Source organism: Antechinus flavipes, chromosome 2, assembly GCF_016432865.1.
Source record: "Antechinus flavipes isolate AdamAnt ecotype Samford, QLD, Australia chromosome 2, AdamAnt_v2, whole genome shotgun sequence".
In the NCBI taxonomy this organism is placed as follows: Eukaryota; Metazoa; Chordata; class Mammalia; order Dasyuromorphia; family Dasyuridae; genus Antechinus; species Antechinus flavipes.
Window position 1 is genome coordinate 336,288,472 of NC_067399.1, and position 19,592 is coordinate 336,308,063.

The 19,592-nt window shown below is 38.7% G+C and overlaps 1 protein-coding gene across 4 annotated transcripts in view; it reads right to left on the minus strand.

The window, feature by feature from the left end:
- Positions 1–14,836: 14,836 nt before the first annotated feature.
- MAX (MYC associated factor X) overlaps positions 14,837–19,592 on the minus strand; it is a 39,986-nt gene continuing 35,230 nt past the window's right edge. For all 4 annotated transcript variants that reach the window (XM_051977831.1, XM_051977832.1, XM_051977834.1 and 1 more), the window contains 2 exons: positions 17,640–17,763; positions 14,837–16,434 (listed from right to left, as the gene is read on the minus strand). In XM_051977831.1, coding sequence (XP_051833791.1) covers positions 16,247–16,434; positions 17,640–17,763 — 312 coding nt within the window. In that variant the 3' untranslated portion in view covers positions 14,837–16,246. The remainder of the gene's footprint in view (positions 16,435–17,639; positions 17,764–19,592) is intronic.

A 19,592-nucleotide genomic window follows, 5' to 3' on the forward strand; every position in this document is an offset into this window, starting at 1 on the left:
TGCCAGGAGAGATGCCCTTCCAGGAGTAGCAGATAAGCCCATCTGAAGCCATGGGACCACTAAAGGTCCTTTTACAATGTTTTCTCCAAAGGACATTGGTAGGGACTCAGTCAATACCTAAGCCCCAGTATATTTCTTTAATTGCTCCCACCTGCTGCCCTAAATCTCATGAGAAGGTAGATGTGGTGGGAAGTCCTGTGTAGTTTTTTTTTTTCCCCCTGTGGCTAGTGGAGATTGAATCCTTCTTTGCTAGTATGGGAGACTGGAGAATTTCAGGTCCCTCCCAAAGGCCACAGTTACACTGATAGGACTTTATTCATTCTTGGGTGCTATATACTAGACATCGGAGACCAGTGAAGTGTGAGAAATGAGCTTCCAGCTTAAATCTGCACAGCAAGAGAAAATAGATCCCCATGTCTCACATCCTTCATCATTTCCTTAAAAACAAACAACTTTGCATCCATTAGGGAGTACTTGCATTAGGGAAAGATAGCTGGAGCCTGTGATCACCCTTTGCCCCTTCAAACTCCAGCCTCCTCAAAAAGATCCAAGGACATGCCCCCCACTTCACCCCCATCTGTTAACACTACTAAGGCTTTCACTTTAAAATTTGATCCGGGATTCTTGAATGTCCTGCCTATTATTGGGTCAAAGAAATGAGGTTAAGCCTCAGGATGGAACAGCTCTTATATAGGCAGTTAAATGAGTAAAACTTGTCATGCAGAGAGCTCGTGCTGAGGGGAGGGTTTTGGCCAATCCGAGCTCTGACACCTGCCCATACCGAGGATCTCCTCCATTTAGTCACCTCATTCAAGGCTGCCTCCTGACTTGGAAACCCATTTGCTGCTGCAGTTAAAGTGGAACTCATCATTACTGACCTGGACTTTGCCCAAACAGCGATGGACCATGGTGGGGATGGCTCAGAAATGCAGAATTGGGAATTTCTGCTGTCAAACTCTGACCATTTTCCACTTCTCATATCCTATTGCTTTTGCTTATTGGGCTACTATGTATTACCTCCTTTAGATAATAAAATAGTAACTTTTTTTTTTATTATGATGGTGTCTTTTTGGCTTCTGCCAAAGTAGTAATTCAAGTTATTGGATCTTGCTTCATCAGCATATATTTTCTGTAATATACAAAGTGAGAGAGAGCCTGTCCTTGTGGCCTAAAAGACCCGAGTTCAAATTCTGGCTTTGCTGTCCTGGGCAAATCACTTAAGATCATGGTGCTTTAGGCAACTTTTTTTTTTTTTTAATTTAACAAATTTATTTTTTGTTTTTTATTTTTATTAAAGCCTTTTATTTACAAAACATATGCATGGATAATTTTTCAACATTGACTCTTGCAAAGCCTTCAGTTCCAAATTACTTCCCTCCTTACTCCCACCCTCTCCCCTAGATGGCAGGTAGTCTAATACATGTTAAATATGTTAAAATATATGTTAAATCCAATATATGTATACATATACATATACAGTTAAATTGCTGCACAAGAAAAATTGAATTAAGAAGGAAATTTAAAAAAAAACCCACTGGGAATGAAAACAAAATGCAAGCAAACAACAGAGTGAGAATGCTATGTTGTGGTCCACACTCAGTTTCCATACTTCTCTTGGTGTAGATGGCTCTCTTCATCACTGAACAAATGGAATTGAATCATCTCATTGTTGAAGAGAGCCACGTCCATCAGAATTGATCATCATATCGTCTTGTTAAGCAACTCTTAAGACTATAAATTGCAGATAAGTTGGTGGAAGGGGTTTTCTCATCTTAAAATTCCATAGAAATCCAAGTCCAGGGCATCTCCCTATATTTCTAGCAGGATGGAGAATATAAATACATAAGAAGATAAGATCCTTGCTTTGAGGGATTTTGGTTGGGAAGGCAGAACATAAATGTGAAAAGTTAGGTACAGTAATATTTCTAAACAAACATTTGAGGCCAAAGTTCCTTTCTGTAAGGGTTACATCTGGGCAGGGAAGAGGGATTAGAGAGTTTTGCAGAAGACATTTCTGAGTAGGCGCCAGCAGCAGCTCCAGGCAAGAAACAAGAGGACTGTTTGGTGCATGCTTATTGTGCCTGGCTGAGGAGAGGGCTCCCATAACCACACCACCAGAATACAGAAAAGGCTGGGGCCTACGTACCATGGAATGGGAGGACCTCTGAGAGAGCTAGGAACCTGGGGAAGAAAAGAAAAAAACTGGTCCCATAGAGATTAGGCAGGGAGCAGTTCTGATTCCAATCTGTGGGACACTTACATGCACAACTACCAGTTACCTGCTTTTTGATAGGATGTTGGGCCATATCTCTGTCTAGAAGGAGGCTGTAACAGGAGACAACAGTGGAAAGGAAAGAGCACAGGATAATGGGTTTGACTGATGGGATCAAGTCGCATTTCATCCACTTAGGCGAGTAACAGTCTTTCTGGCTGAGCCTTAGTTCCTCTTGTCTTGACCTGCTTACTGGAGGATTTCGAAATCCTGATCTCGGGTGAGGAGTGAAGGGGCAGAACTCACGATGATGGTCAAACAGGAGTCCATTTATTCAAAATTCTCTCAGCCCTAATATACTTACATAAGTATGGCACACTGTGCATGCGCTAATTGTAGGATACTGGGCATGTGGGGCCACATAAACTTACTATTGTGCGCAGATGTCTCCTTGCCACTTAGTGTAACTACCTTAATTACAACACAGGTTGCAGGCCCCCTGACTTCTCAGAAAGGCTGAGACACCCCCGGGGGCATGGGGAGCCAAACCAGATGCGGCAGCAGGGTTCCACTGGACGAAAGGGAACCTCACCCAAGGATACTCCACTATGTGCGGCCCTCCACTCCATCGGTGAAAGGAGAACAATACATGCTCTAGCTATGGGGAGTTGTTGTGAGGACTAATTTAATATGGTTGTGTTTACCAGACCTTGTACTATGGAAGTTTCAGCTTACTAGTGGTATTGAAACAAGCTTTGAATGAAAAAAGGTGGATGCAGTGATTAGACTTCATAGAAGAATTAAGAACTGAATTATCTTGGGGTATTTTAATAGAGAGGAGGGGATAATGTTTTGGAGTCCTAATATAACTATTCTCATGGGAACTGCAATAGGACCTACTCTCTTTACTGTCCTGTTCTAGATGGGAACTAACCAGAAGATTTCCCAGTTTGTTTACATGATAAGCTCACTGAGGTCAGGAACTTGGTCACTTTTGTATTTGAATTCCAAGGTTGTAGCATAGTGCTTTGCACATGGTGGGAATTTAAAAATAATTGTTTGGGGTCAAGAACTATTAGATAATTCTTTTGCAAAAAGACCCCAACCCCCAAGTAATAGAGAATTGCTGCTCACTCAGTGCCCAGTTAAATCCCAAACTTCCACCTGATAAAGGTAACATGTAATGAAAATGAAAACACAATGCTTCTTTCACCTACTGCTCTTTGTACTTGAAAGTTCCGTTGTGCCAATCTTGCCTGCCATGTCCCTAACCTGAATCTGTTGACTCTGTGAAAGATCATTCTCTTTATTTTTAGTGTCCCACTACTTAGTTGGTTCTTGGTTGGTATCCAATCCAACTTGAAATGGATTGACTTGAAATATTAACAAAGTCAGTTAAATGGCTGTTTAACTTGCTGTGTTCCTGTGACTGATTTAATTTGGGCAAAATAGCTTCAATTCCTACCTTTCTCTGAGTCACCTGTAGAACTCTGAGGAGGCTGTATCACTTCTAGATTACCCTCTGGGGATCACATTCACTTTTTAGAGAGCCACATGTCTGATTCAATTCAGTACTTCTTTCTAGTGCCAGTTCCTGCCTCAGTATTTATTCTAGATGGTAGAGAGATTTGTCAATGAAAAGAAATTCAATTTGATCCGACTCCAATTTTCACTTCCAAATTTTAACCTGATTCATTCTTCCCCCTTTGCTAATTATCTATATATACCTACTATAATTGTTCATTTACCTATTATTGTCTTGATTTGATAATCCATTAAAAAGTAACATTTTGTTTTTCCTGTTGAAAATACCCCAAAGTTCTCTGATAATGTTTAGTTGATTCAGAGAGATTTCTTACCCATTTCCAAAAGTCATGTTCTCATAAGAGTTCCTCAAGATGGGTTCAGCTGAACCTTCTAAGATTAGTGGTTCCAAAATATCATTTGCTTAATCTTGAAGATATGGAAAATGTCAGTAATGGAGTACATGAATAACTGAATGAATATGTAATCCAACTTTAGTATTTTCATGGAAGATCTTGCAAAAAGTTTTCTCCTTTTCCTCCCCTTTCTTCCACTTTCTCCAAAAAGGCTACAGTTAAGCATGGATATATTTGTATATATGTACACACATATGTACATAAATATATATATATAACATATTCATATACATCTAGGTAAGGCTTTACTATGCTTGTTTGTCCTGTTTTTCTGAAAGTGAATAACATCATAAGTCAAAGTCTTTCCACTTTTTTTTAAATCTACCAATTCATTTCCAACCTATAGCATAGTAATATTCCAACCTTATCTAGTTCTTTTATATACTATCTAGTTCTTTTAAATAGTCTAGAATAATACTGATTAAGATGGCTGACATATAGTGTAGTTTCTCCTTTTTTTGCTTTTGATTAAATCTATTTTAGTTTTAAATTTATCTGAGATCAATGGTTACTACCTGCTTTTTTTCCCCTAATAAATTCTATTCCTCATTTATGTTTATTTCCTATCCCTACTGATTCCTTTGCTTCACTTCTGCCCATTACCTTGCCTTACTATAACTTAGCCTATCCCCACTTTTACCTTTTCCCCTTATTTCCTTCCCTTTTTATCCCAATACTATTAATCTGCACACCTTATACCATTTCTATTGATCTATACACCTTTCTATACCCTTGTCTTATTCCTTCTCCCTCATTTATTTTTAGAAGACTTTTATCCCTATCTAGATATATATGTATTGTTCCTTCTTTAACCCATTTCCAATGTGAGTAGGATTCCAGAACTACCAGTTCTTCTCTCTCCCTCTCCCCCCACCTCTGTCTAATTCCTCCGTGTCAATTCTTGCTTTAGCACCTCATTCATATTACATAATTACTCATTTTACCTTTTCCTTCATGGTTTTGCTTTTAAGAATCACATCATATTCAGTACTACCCCAATTTTTCTTTGAAACTACCCAATTACTGATGAGAATCTTAGATATATGCTTTACATTTTCATGTATGAAACACGAAAAGTTTCTTCTTATTGAGTCCTTTGAAATTAATCTTTGATATTCATTTTATATTTATTTCTCTTGGATCTTTTATGTCCAAGTTCAGGTCTGTTTGCAACAGAATCCTGAAAATCTGGCAATTCATTGAATGTCCTTTCCCCACCGCCCCCACCCAATTCCCCATTCAGAATTATGCTTAACTTTGCTGGATATGGTATTTTCAACCAGAACCCTAGTTCTTTGGCTCTTTGATATATAGTTTTCCAAGACCTGCAATCTTCTAATGTAGCTGCTGCTAGATCTTCTGTAACTCTAATTGTGATTCTGTCATATTTAAATTACTGTGTTTTTGTTGCTCATATTTTCTCTTTGATCTGGGGTTTCAGAATTAAGCAATGATGTTCCTATAGGTTTTTCTCGCAGCATTTTTTTCAGGTAATCAATCGATTTTTTTCTATTTCTACCTTGTCATTCTTATTTGTTAGTTGAGTCATTCAACATTTATTTAAGATTGTGCTGATCACTGTGCTAAGTCTTAGAAGATATATGAAATTTAGATAGCATAGTAACTCTTCGTGGAATTTGTCCAATGGGGCTAAGAAGATGACTACAACATATATCAAATTATGAAAGAATTTGAGTTGTAAAGGTAATATACATAACTATACTTAAGCATATGCATTTACCTAATGTAGCTAGTTATATGTATTCCTTATGAGGGTCCACATCTGATGCCAAACTTGGCATGGAAGTAACACTAAGTTCTTTTTATTTATGTGTTTATTGTTATTTTTTTTCTTGCTTTTTATTTTTTATTTATTTTATTAAAAAAAAAAAAAACAAAAAGAAAACATTGTCATGTGCCCAACAGAATATCGGGGAGGATTCAAAATATATGACATCAAATTATCAGTTCCAAGAAGGATATATACATATTAGTTGAAGAAAGTGTCCATCTTTTCTTTACTTCCTTGTAAATTGTTCTCTGCTGCATACTTTTTTTAAATTTTATCTCCCTCCCCCCCATCTCCTCCATCCCCAAGCAGGTTATAATTAAGAAAGAATATATACATGCACACACACACACACACACACACACACACACACACATACACACACATATCTTTCCTATCCCTGCTGACCCTTTGCTTTAATTCTTCTCCTTAACTTACTTTATTATTACTTAAACTTCCCCTACCCATGGATCTTTCTCTTGTCTTCTCTCACCCTTTGCTTCCCTGTCCACTCATTCTCTCCCCTCATTTCTTTATAGATTTTGGAGGGTGCTTTACCCTCCATGGTATCTATGTAATGTTGCCTATTTAATCCATTCCCAGTGTGAATAGATTTTCAGAACTTCCCCCTCTGATGCCTCTGTGTCTATGCTTCCTCTGCATCTCATTTGTATAACACAATTACTATTTTTACCTCAACTCTGCCCCAGTCTTTCTTTTGAGCTATCCTACAGTTGATATAAATCTTAAACATATGGTATACATTTCCCATGTTTAAAAAAAAAAAAGCATAAACAATTTGTTCATGTTGAGTTCCTTGAAACTGCTCTTTAATACTGACTCTTATATGTTAAATTTTCTCTTAAGTTTGGGGTTGGTTGATAGTCTTGAAAATCTGCAAGTCTGTTGAATGTCCACTTTTTCTCATTTAACATTATAGATGATTTTGCTGGATATAATATTTTTGCCACAGGCCTAGTTCTTTTGATTGTAAGTAGATATGATTCCAGGACCTGTGGTCTTTTATTATGGCTGTTGATAAGTACTGTATAATTCTAATTATAGCCCCAGTGTATTTGAATTTTTTTTCTTGTTTCCTACAAATTTTTCTATCTCTACTTTCCCCTTATGTTCTTGTTCTATCACTCCAGGACAGTTTTCTTGGATTATTTCTTGCATTGTTGTGTCAGGTTTCTTTTTTTGTTCACAACTTTCTTACATTTTCTCTCTTTTTGATCTGTCCTTTAGATCTGTCATTTTTCTTATATTCCACATTCTGTTCTGTTTTTTCATTCTTTAAAATCTATTTTGTTATTTTGCTTCTCCTTGCCCAATTCTAATTTTCAAAGAGTTATTTTCATCTTTGAGACTATTTTCTTTTCTAGTTGGTTCACTTTTTTTTCATAATCTTCTTGCTTTTCTTGGATGGTTTTTGTTTTTTCCTCAATGTCTCTCATTTGATTTTTAAATTCTTTTTTGAGTTCTATAAACCCTCTCTGGAAGAGAATCATTTCACATTACTCTTTGGAATAGAAGCTTTTTTTACTTCAGTATCCTTGTTCCCATAGTAAATTTCTATGTTTGGGTTATTTCTTTGTCTATTTTTTTTTTAAATAACAGGTATTAGTGTAAACACCTCTGAGGTGAAGAGATAGTACCTCAAGCTTCTCTTCAGCTCCCTCCTCTGACCAGGCTCCCCCCTCCAGCAAGTAAGTGCCCACAGCCAGCAGCGTCCCTGCCCTTCTACCTCTGCACTCACCGAGTGCTGGTTCCTTCTCCACCAGGGCCTATCTCTGCAGCACAGCTGGGCCTGGTTCCTAATCAGCTGAAATTCCCTGTCTCCCCAAACTCGGACTCCCAACTCCTCAAGCTGTCCAGAAGGTGAAAGTTTTTGTGGTTTGACTGAGGCTCCAGCCAAACACCGCTATCTTTCCTCAGGGCTCCCGCTCTTTTCTGTGGAGCTAGCCTGCAGGTGTTTGCACCTTACACAGGCTAATCTCCCATCCTGTCTGTCTTCAGATTTTCTTGGGTGGTATTAGGAGGCCCTGGTTCTGCCCCAGGACTTCTTGATATTTCAAGAATCTATCTTCGTCCTGGGGTGCATATTTGTCCTATTTATGTGGGAGAAATCTGGGGAGTTTGAAATGTACCAGCCTACTACTCCACCATCTTCCCAGAATCCTCCCCAACACTGAGTTCTAAAAGTCTGTGCCTTAGAAGCTTTGGAAGTTTTGGCAAGATAAGGGTTTTGTTTTTTTGTGGTTTTTTTGTTTTTTTTTTTTTTTTTTAGTAATAAGCCTAGTGATTGATGGTCTGTTAACTAAGGGCCAGCCTACCTAAGGTCAGAGATTGAATGGATAGAATGCTGAACCTAGAATGTCTGTTAACTGTGTAAGCCTGGGAACATGGCTTAACCTGTTTTAGTTTCATTATCTATAAAATGTGCTAACATCTATCTCTGGGAAAATGGGTTACTTATAAAGTATTGTTGCTATAATAATGGTGGTAGTGGTGGTGCTCATTACCAAAATGATGGCCACCTGGAAATAATTTTTTTTTTTACCAAGCCCTTAGATTTTAGGGTCAGAAAAGAACATTAGATGAAAGAACTGTTATGACTTTGGACAATAATAAGAAAGAAGCAGAGCTGAGATTCAAATTTAAGTTTTCCAACTCTTTCCATTCTATCAAGTTTTTCAGCACATCAACTTATGAAGACTTCAAGGAAGGGTTGCAATCTATATTGTTCAACAAATACACTTACTGGGGAAATCTTTTAAGTCTTAAAACAAATGTGTCTGTGTCCGTGTGAATCTATACATGTCCTACCTTTGCTCTTTTTCATGAGCTGAAGCATTCATTTGTCCTCACACTGCACACCATACATTGTTTGAGCTACTGCAAATATTAAAATCATTTTTTTCTGGTGTTGGATGAGCAACACCAGGATGGACAGAACTGAGTAAATGCTAACTTTGATGCCTTTCTGAGTAGCTTAGAGTTATCTCTGGTTTGAGGATTATATTCCCTGATACATTCATTACACATGTAAATTAGTAGTATATATAGCTTGTATTATTTCTGGCTGAATACTCCGTAGTTTTGATCTGAAGCTGCTGGCCACTGTCCTTTAATCCTTAAGCTGACACTGTTTGTTCCTCATGCTGATGACATGAAGAAGTATTAGGCAATGGAAGCCTCAAGCACTTAGGAACAAGATTACCTTCGTCATGAGTGACACACCTGTGGGTAAGAAATTGCATTGTTTGTGGACTGGTAGGCTAGGCATAGAACTTTGTATTTTGAATTGTTGACTTATTTATTTTCCCGTGCTACTGCCAATTCTTGCACTTTGAGTTTACTGTCATAAAACTAGTTTTCATTTGTATTGCTGATAAACTTTTTTTTTTTTTTTTTTTTTTTTTTTTTTTAAAGAAGGCTTTTACAAATGTGCTGGAGAAAGGGCAGCGGGGTTTACTGGATTTTAGACTGGAGACCTGGGGTCCAGAAAGTCTTACTACTTACTGTCTGGATGACCTTTGGCAAATCATAACATTCTTTACCTTGCTGCCCTTTAAGGAGAAGATTCTTGCTGTTGAAGGAAAAGTTTTAGAGGTTGTCATTTAATCCTCAACTTTTGCCTCTTCTGTATTAGAAAAAAGCAGTAGTTGAGAGTGTGTTGTGTAGTATTATCTTGCCCAAAGGGGACACTTGATTCACTGTCCCCAAAGTGAATATTCTCTAAAAAACAATCCCAGACGCAGACCTGACTGAAATGTTATAAGACTAGTAGCCTGGATCGTCGCTACTGCTGGGTGGAGGCGAGAACAAGCTAGGCCGGTTAGAGTTGGGTCTTCCCCTGCCTTCCTCCGCAGACAGCCACTCATCTGTGGTGGGGGAGAGTGTGGGTGCAAGCACAGGCAAGGCCAGTGACTCACCTGCCCTTGGAGGGCCACGGAGCTCTGCCCCAGAAGCGCACCCGCCAAGCAGCCTCTGTGCCAGAAGTCAGAAGAGTCAGATAAGAGAAGCAAGGGGCACCTTCAGAGAATGGAGAGACAGTGCAAATGAAGAAGCAAGCCCACAGTCCCTCGGCACCTAGCAGTGCTTCATATGTAATAAGTGCTCTGTATATGTTGGCTTTTGTTTTTAAGGGGAAGAAATCTCTTCATGGCACTTAAGTCCATTGAAAACAGGTCTGAGTTTAAGATCCTGTACCATCAGTTACTGATAATTTTATAATTACTTAAGAGTATGTGTCTTATGTTTCTTTCTCCTGGGGACTTAAAAGAGAATTTAACCATCATATCACTATATGCGGAAGGAGACAAATGAGATTAGCTCAACTCTTCATAGAAATCCATTTTGAAAAGTTGTCAGAATGCTATGACAGAGCTAGAAATGAAGTTTCCTGATGAAACCACTTAACCTAGTTGTTGGATTTGGAATGAAAAGATTCCCTTGATTTTTTCTTAGTATTCTGACTCCACTTTATGTTTGTGCAACATGTTTAGCATTTTATCAGTGGTATTTCTATTATTGTTTTGCGGGAGGCCACTCTCATTCTTCCCAACCTCACAATAGAGTACTGAAGTGGGCAAGAAGGCATGATATGTGCACAGTAACAAAGCAGGTCAGTGCAAATTTAAGACCTCGGACTCAGAGCTACATTTCACTGGGTGTAATGTTGATTGGCTATTTCTCTACCCTGAATGAAGAATAAGAATCCCTGACGGTATAGACCATATTTATTCTTGGATGCTCGCAGTAGGTGGTATGCCTTCAGACTTTGTTGAGCTTCTTGTTAGTTGGTTTGAGCCAGGATTTGAACAACCTCCTTTGCCAGATCATGCTTTCTGATGATTACACTAGAGTATTGTAGTTAAATCTTGGCTAATCAGAATACTAGGGTAAGGGAGCTCCCTTACCAATAGACCCTCTACTAGGGTGAGTGGACCAATAGAAAAAATAGAACACTAATTCAACTCTGATAAAGGAATAAGTTAGCACTTTTTTTGTGGCTAATCTAAATCTAAAACATGAATGAAGTGAAAAAGCATGTGTCTAAGGTCACATATGCCGAGGACTGTATTAAATACTACGGATACAAATAGAAAATCAAGACAGTCTTAAGAAAATTATATTCTAATTGTGGAAGACAATGCACAAAGGAGAGTTTGAACTTAGATTAGGTTGATATTAAATGGAAATGTTTTAGGCAGATAAAGCAGCAGGGATAATGGAGCAAGGCCTAGAGCATCTTGGGGAGTAATGGTAGGGTAGGACTGGGATATCTCCTATAGAGGTAGAGAATTAGGAATCAGCACTGTTGACAGTGTTCCTGATGGGATCTTGGCAGTGGGGAAATAGGTTGAAGGGGAAGTGTAATATAATTTAAACTATAAGGGGGTCCTTCTTCAGAGAGTCAGAATAGAAAAAAAGTGATAGTGGGGGATAAGTGGGATAAGGGAAAGAAAATCCTCATTCTAGACATGGAATTTTACAGAACAAGTTTTTCAAGAAATCAGGTTTAATGGGTACTAATCCTAGCTACATATTCTTAAAAAGTTTAAATGTATAAAAAAGCACAAGTATTAGTTTATCATTTTAATTGAGAGTTATAGTTAGAAATTTAGTACATGTTCCACAAAGGGTCATAAATTTTGTTGTTATAAGACAGAAGTCTTTGCTCCTTTTTGGCTTGTACAGCTGTTTTCTAGTAAATAAACTTTTTAGGAGCTGTGTTATCTCTTCATGGTGCAGAGACAGCACATTCCTTCTACCAAGAATGCCAACATCTAATTCCCTAAGAAGCTGCATCCTAGTAACCAACTGGAGAGTACCAATTTTCATAGTAAGTGAGAGCCAGTCACATCTGCATCCCTACAGTACATCTGCATCCTTGCTCTGCATAAAATCATTTGATACTTTCCTTTTCAGCTAGTATTTCAGAAAGAGATAAAGTTGGAAGAGTCTCCAGATTTCTCTCTCTCTTTTTGTAGGCCTAACTCCCTTGGTGATTTGGTTGCACAACTAAAGCTTTTTCATTATTTCCTCATAAGCAGCATGAAAAAAACAGTTCAAGGAATGTCTATATTTCATTCTTTCATTCATCTCAGAAATTAAGACTACTCAGAAACAAGGTTAAACCTAGCTAAATCTCCATTGCTCTCTGAAAGCTTTCCATTCATTAGCTGAGAGAATGTTTCTGGCTGTTAGTAGGGCAAAGTCATCCTGTAAATAAATCCTGTTGAGTAGTAATGGATCTTAGGCTGAGACACCAAAGCACCAATGGGGGCACTGTGATAAATTTCAGAAAGAAATTACTGGTCATTCCAAATTTGATTATTGTCCTAGGAATCTTTTAAATTCCAATGACTTATTACATGTACAGTGTTCACTGCTAAAGATTAGGAAACATCTTACAGTTTAAAAAAAAAATTAATCTTCACACTCCTCTAAGGAAAAGAAGAGACTGGAATGATTTTCCCATTTTAGAGAGTTTGGGCATATGTTGAATACAGATAGAAAGTAGGTAGTGACTTCAGCCTTCTTGTTTCTTACTCCAGGTAGGGATCTATTTCCTTGCATGTCTTTCCATAGATTTCTTTCAGCTATTATTTTCCTTAATAGCTACAAGTGGGCGATTTCTGTTGTTGTAGTTAATATATACTGAATGTTGTATATTCAGATCATTAAAAACTAGGCCACTTAAAAAATCTGCACTCCCAGAACCTTTTATAGTGGGAGAAAATGTCAAGTTCTGCTTACCACTCACCACAATGGGAAAGAACATGGCAAAAAGCCTCAGAACACTGCACTGATTATAGTCAAGAAAAAGACAGAGGAGGCTTTTAATAAGGATCCTCAGTGAAGCCATCTGCTCATACAGGACAAGCAAACAAACAAGATGTTAGACTTTGTTAAGAAAATTATCATGAAAAATAATGCAAACAAGCCAAGTATTCTAATGTTATTATATAAAAGTTAAAACTATCATCCACCCACTTCATCCTGTGTGAAGATATCCATTTGTTTTCCAGATATACAGAAGAGACTGAAGAGTATTTGGAGGGAGTCTTTTTAGTTCTGCAACTGGGGCAAGCTATACTGCTTAATTTATATATCTCCATCCAGTCTGGCTTCATAGATCATAAACTTGCTTGACCCAGTCTTTGACACATAGTTTAAGTGCTTAAATATCCACTGCCATGACATTTTTGCTTTGTTTTCCATTTAGCCTTATTACTATTTGTTCAACAATCCCAAAGACTTCCTTTTTCATTTGCATTTTCACTTTCTAAGTCCATCTTTCAAAGAACTATAGAGGCTAAGTTTAAATATATTCCATGACAGCCAACCTTCCATGGTACCTGTTACTTTTCAGTTATCACCCAGTCAACCCTTTTTAAGCAAGAAACCTAAATCCCAGCTCAGTGTTAATAGGTTCCACCACTTTTCCTATCTCCAATAAGTCAAATACTTAGTAGTAGCTCACCCTCAGCTCTCATACGTATCCTATTCCTCCTTTGTGGCTTGATCTGGAGTGATTTTTGTTCATTTGTATTACTAGCATTGATTTAAGGCCTGTTAAACTGTCGTGTGTGTGTGTGTGTGTGTGTGTGTGTGTGTGTGTGTGTGTATAATATAGACACACTAGGAATTTTAACTCATCAAATATCCAACTTTTGCCTCTTGAGTGACTACTTCTGGAAGCTCTTTATTTCCTGTTATGATTCTTAACAAGGTACTAAGACAGTGGAATTGATAGAGACAATAATTATCTAATTTAGCATGGTTCAGTGATTGATCTGATCCTACAAGGAGATGTTATGAGCCAGAACTTGAAACAAGGTACTAAGTGGAATTGAGGAGACAATGGTTAAATCTAATTTAGCAGTGATTTAATCCTACAACAAATAATGGTTTCCTAGTGATATAATAATTGGAGTATACTCAATGCACAGAGTATATGTGGTCTGTGGTTAAATGAGTAGTTTGGTGCTGATTTCTTAACACAGTTATATATGTATGACATCACTGCTGTCATTTCAGCTGCTGGCAAGTGTCTGTATTCTTTCAATGCCTTAAGATCTTCTGGAAGCAGAAAGATACTGGAGAGGCTGGTTCATGATTAGACTCTGCAAGTAATCTTGTATAACTTGTACTTTCTCTGCCATCTCCTCTACAACATCCTTATTAAGCAGTCATCCAGCCTTCTAATGGTCTTTATGTCAATATCCAAAAATATCCATTTATATAACATCCAATATTTAGGGTGAAAAGCAGAATAAATTGAATTCATCTTGCACATGATTGCCCTTCAAATACAAAATAACAGCTAAGTTATCACATCCCTAACTAAGTCTCTTCTACAGGCAAAAAGCAAATCTAATTTCTTTAACTGATCCTTGTGGAACATGGTTTTACCATCCCTCATTGCTCTTCTGGGATGTGTATCAGCCTGTCAACAGTCTTTTAAAATAAGTTCTATAGCACAATTCAGTATTTTGAGCCATCTCCCTTAAGAAAAGAAAACATTCAGGAGGATGGATGCCAAGGAATTTTGTCTGTAGTTCCATGTTATTCCTGATTGTCTCTTAGTGTTGGGTCAAGAAGTAAATTCTGAATGGATTCTCTGTCCAGTGGACAAGTGACAAAATACCTCATCTCAAATATATGACTGCCAACAGCTATCTGTTTAGAACTGGTGCCTAAGTTCAATCCACAGAACAAGGAACGGCATTTTAGCCCATGAATTATTTACTGCTCATAGCATTACAACCATAAAGCTATGGAAGCAGATAAAATCTTTAAATATGTACCAGGAGACAGCAGCAAAAAGCTTTTATCCCCAAACCACCTGGCCTTCAAAATGGCAAGAAGACATCATCACACTAAGGATAAAATAAGTTTTTATTTATAGTCTTATAGTAAAGGGGGAAGCCTTAACTTGCAAGACAATTCTTAGGCAGTATGTACAACATACTTTTTATTTCCATGGAATGGAATTAAACATGGACAGAGACTACATAGTACACACTAGAGATCAGCAAACGCCAGAACAGGGTAGGGTAGAGACCACCCTCCCCCCAAAAAAGAAAAGAAAAAAAAAAAAAAAAAGGCTTAACACACAAACCCTTCACAGGAACCTGTTGACCATAGCCAGAACCAGGGCCAGGTCATATATGGGAGAGAGGTCCCAAAACAGAAGGGAAAAAGAGAAACAGAAAGGGCCTGAACTAGTCTGTGGTTTTTAGTACCAGGTAAGATGCTCTTGGTATATTTATATACAAAATCAGTTGGCTCTATTTCTTAGAAACACACACAAAGGAAAATTTGATCATTACTTTATGAATCTGTCGCTTTGCAATACCGACATCATCAGAATAAGAGAGTCCACTTGGATTCAAATTTCAGTAGCAGGAAATAAATATCAAAACATCATCACTGGCCCTTAATACAAAAAAATGCACTCCTTCCCCAACCCTAACCCTCCCTTTCTCTACTCCCTCTGTCCCTGCCTCCCCCCCAAAAAAAATCAATCCCCTGGTGGCTGAAACTTCCCTACTGCAGTCTCCAAATACATACCACATGGTGTCATATGACCCTCCTGAATGCCGGCAACTTGGACAAAAAAAAAAAAAAAATTAAAAAGTTGGCTGAATTTCCCAACTCCATGTAGAGAGAACTGAGAGGAGCAGGAATGAAATACACCCAAGACACCAGACTGCATAGATATCCCCACTTACTTTCACCACCACAAACTCTCCACCAACCTAACCCTTCAGCAGGAGTGATAAATTTTTTTTTTTAGAAAAAAAATTTTTTCTTAAAAAAAAAAAAAAAAAATTTCTGGGTAATTCTGATTATTCCAAACAGGTCATCTTCTAAAAGTTGAGCAGTTCACAGATTCACAAAGTGTATCAAATGAGGGGGGGGACAAAGAAGACGTAGGGAAGAGGAAAGGGAGACCTGTGAGCAGAGAAATCACCTGGGCAATGATGCCCACAAGGTGGGAGGAGCTGGCTGGGGAGGTCAGGGGCAGCATGTGCTCGAGGTGTGTCCGTCTGTCCTCCACAGAAAAAGCTGCCAAGTTGGGATATTTTGGTTTAAAAATTCATGGTAAGGGAAGAAGGTTGCTGAAGGGAAAAGGCAGAAGATGAAAGCTGCAGTCCAAGAGCTTCTACTTTTTTAAAAAAGAAAAGAAAATAAAGAGTCTTTAAAACAGCTTGAAGGGGTCTAACGATGAACTGGGAGAGGAGACGATGGAGGAGACAGACAGTTCTTATTGCTGGCCTGCTCTGTTTAGCTGGCCTCCATCCGGAGTTTCTTTCTGCTTTGGGGCTCTTCAGGCTCTGACTCGGAGCTGGAATCAGAGCCCCCATCGAAGGCAGAGATGGTGCTGCCCTTGGCATTGGTATAGAGGCTGCTGTCTGAAGAAGAATAGTTGGTCTGCAGTTGGGCACTTGACCTCGCTTTCTCCAGTGCACGGACTGAAAGACAAGACAAGGACTGTGTTAAGGCACTCTGCACAGGCTAACCACAAGTGATGGCTCAGATTCAAGGTCCTTTGTGGTCTTCCTAAGGGTCTGCTAATCCCCGGTTCTATGGGTGGTTCAGAAGCAGTATTCCCTTCCAGAAGATGTCCCTCCCCTCCCAAACAATTCTAGAGAGAAGGCTTGCAATGTTATCAGCCCTGTCACAGAAGCACACTGCAAAGACAGGAGTATGGAGCTCCTTGTGGAAACCAGCAATGGAAAGACAAAAGCAGCTGGGATCTCCACTAATGGCAGTCTTGCCAGGGATGAGAAAGATTGTATCAGTTCTGATTATATCATCCACAACAGCAGCAAAGGATGACATGAGAGCCAAAATTTTTTTGGCTAAGCTCCCTACCAGAAAAGACTCTTGTTATGAAAATCTGAGCCCTCAGAAGCATCTCACCACACATGGTGCCTGAGCCCTTTGACAGACCCCTCACATGCAGGCTGTCCAGCTTGGTGCCTCCCCACCAATACCTCCCACTTCCCAGGCCCCAGCTCAGCTTGTCTGAGTCTGGAATGCTAAGAACCCATTTTTTTTGATGTTGCATTTTTCTAACCCAAGTGGTTACTTGCATTTCCTTTTACTTGCATCTTCCATGAGGGAGGAAGAGAAGTGAATTCCCCAGGAACAAAGAACTTGATCAGCTCTCGCTTTCCCCTGTGGTTATAGGAAAAGGCGGTTGTGAGCATTTGACAACAGCAGGGACCTGGCCCATTTGCTGCCCTGATTGGACAATTATTTACACTGGAGTGGGCTCACTTGTTAACGAACACTTGTGAGGCTTTGGTACTTACAACATATATTTAAATCCAAGGACCTCAAAGTTGTTAACAGACAGCTGGTGCCTCTGACTGCTGACAGGGCAAATAAGGCACAGATTTGGGAAACGATTGGCTCCAGTTCAGAAAAGACAAAAACTTCTAATCCAGGGTTGAATTCCCTAGTCACCCTTGCCTCCTCACAGTCTTATAGATTTGGATAGGTAACACAAGTTCCTTTCTCAGGCTCTATATCCCAAATATATAGTTCTTTAGATCCAGGTCTGAGGCTTATTAAGTTTTCCACAACTGGTTTTGATCCCGGCGCAGATGAGATGGCCCTCAGCTAGCCATGGCAAAGGAGGGCCAGCTGCCCCAGTGCCTGAGATGCTCACCTTGCTGCTCCAGTAGAGCATTCTGCCGCTTGAGGTCATCAATATCCTGCTGGTGTGTGTGGTTTTTCCTTCTCATATACTGGATGTACTCTGTGGCTTTATCTAAGATTTGGGCCCGGGATGCCTGTTGCAATAGTGAGAAAAGTACAGGGGACAAAATAAAGACCTAGTCCATGGTAGTGATCAAACAGAATGTTTTTATGTAGCAGAAGCAGTGGATGCAGAGTCACGGAGAGGCTAAGAGTGAAGTTAAATAAAATGAATACAACAATCTGTAGTTCACTTAAGGGTGTCTCTATGTAATGGAGAAGCAATTCCCAAGGTCAGTTATATCCAGGGCACTTAATGAATAATCATTTAGGATATTTGCTGTTGGAGCCTGGTCACTCTATAATAAAACTGTGGCTCTCCCATAAAAAGGAAGCCAGACCCAGTCTAGAGCTATTTGGGCTGAGAAACCACATAAAATTGTCCTAATAAATTCTCAGGGCTCAGTCAAATTTTTCAAAGAAAAATATAATTATTTGTATCCAAAATATATAAAATAAGCAATGTTCTTTTTCTTTTGCATTTTAGTTTTTAATCAACATCATACCTAACCTCCCAGCTCCTCCCCACCCCCCCCAAAAAAAATCAATTCTGTGAAAACATGAAATACCTGAAGAGATGGTGACGATAATGGTGTGGGTAATGTAAGAAATTACAGGACCAAGGTTTTTGGGTGATCTGAACACTGTCTTGCCAGAAGAATTAATTACTAGGCTAATGAAAATGATGTTAGGTATAGTGCTCCTGGTGTCCAACCTGGCTGGGAGGTTTCTTTTAGCAAAAATGCTAAATGCTTTTTGGCAAACATGCAGGAATTCTTCAAAGCTATCTTCTCCCAGGTTGTTTCACAGAATCTAATTTTAAACTGGTAGCACAGCACAGAGGCAAAGAGAATCACTGCCCAATGGAGTGCTTACTTTTAACAGTGGGAAACAGGAATACTTCTTAGGACAATGAAGTCCTCTGAAAATCTAGAAGCATAACTCTAGTTATTAAACATGTCTCGGGTTTTCAAAAATTTTCTTATGAAATGTTGACAGGGTCAGTTTATATAAGTCTTCAGGCTGGGTAACAAAACGAAGTACATGATATGGTGGCTTATAAGGTCCTGCAGTTAGATCTGGCTTTCCTGCTCTATACCTCCAAAGCCATTCATTACTGAGTATCAAAAATTTAGAGTGTAATTTAAAGTGCACTTTAAGGAATATAAAAAATATTAAAATCTTGTTCATTACTTCCTTGAACTTTAAAATTTATTTGGGAGAACCATGTATTTGTGCAAATAAAATAGTCTTCCTAAATTCCATTCCTGTATCACAAACTATCTCCAAATGGAGGTCCCATAGGCATCTCAAAAACTCAACATTTTCAAAGCAGAATGGATTGTTCCCTCCTACCCCAACCCTTCTCTTTCCCCTAATTTCTCTCTTTCTTGCTGTGGGCACTCTTATCACCCAAATTTTCAAACTCCAAACTGACTTACCTCCTTCCCTCTCCCACCTCAAATCTATTCTGCTGCTAAGTCTACTTCCACAACATTTTTCTGATTTTACCCTCTCGTCCCCATGATCATGATCCCTTACCCCCAGGCTTCATTCACTCTTGCTTAGATTAAAGCAGTAAGTCTTCTTGCCTTAATTTCATCTAAATCTATTTTCTTCAAAGCAGCTAAACTGACATTATTAAAGCAGAGATTTGACCATGTCACCATTTCCTTCCTTAATTAAAAAGCTTTAGTAGCTCCTCTTGTCACTCGGATTAAACAAAATCTTTTCTTTGGCATTTAAAACTCTTTATATTCTGGCTTCAGCCCATCTTTCAAGTTTATTATGTATTACTCTGCTTGTATTTTTTATCTACTTTTCTGTATACATCTTGTTTCCTTTGAATAGAATTTAATAGAAT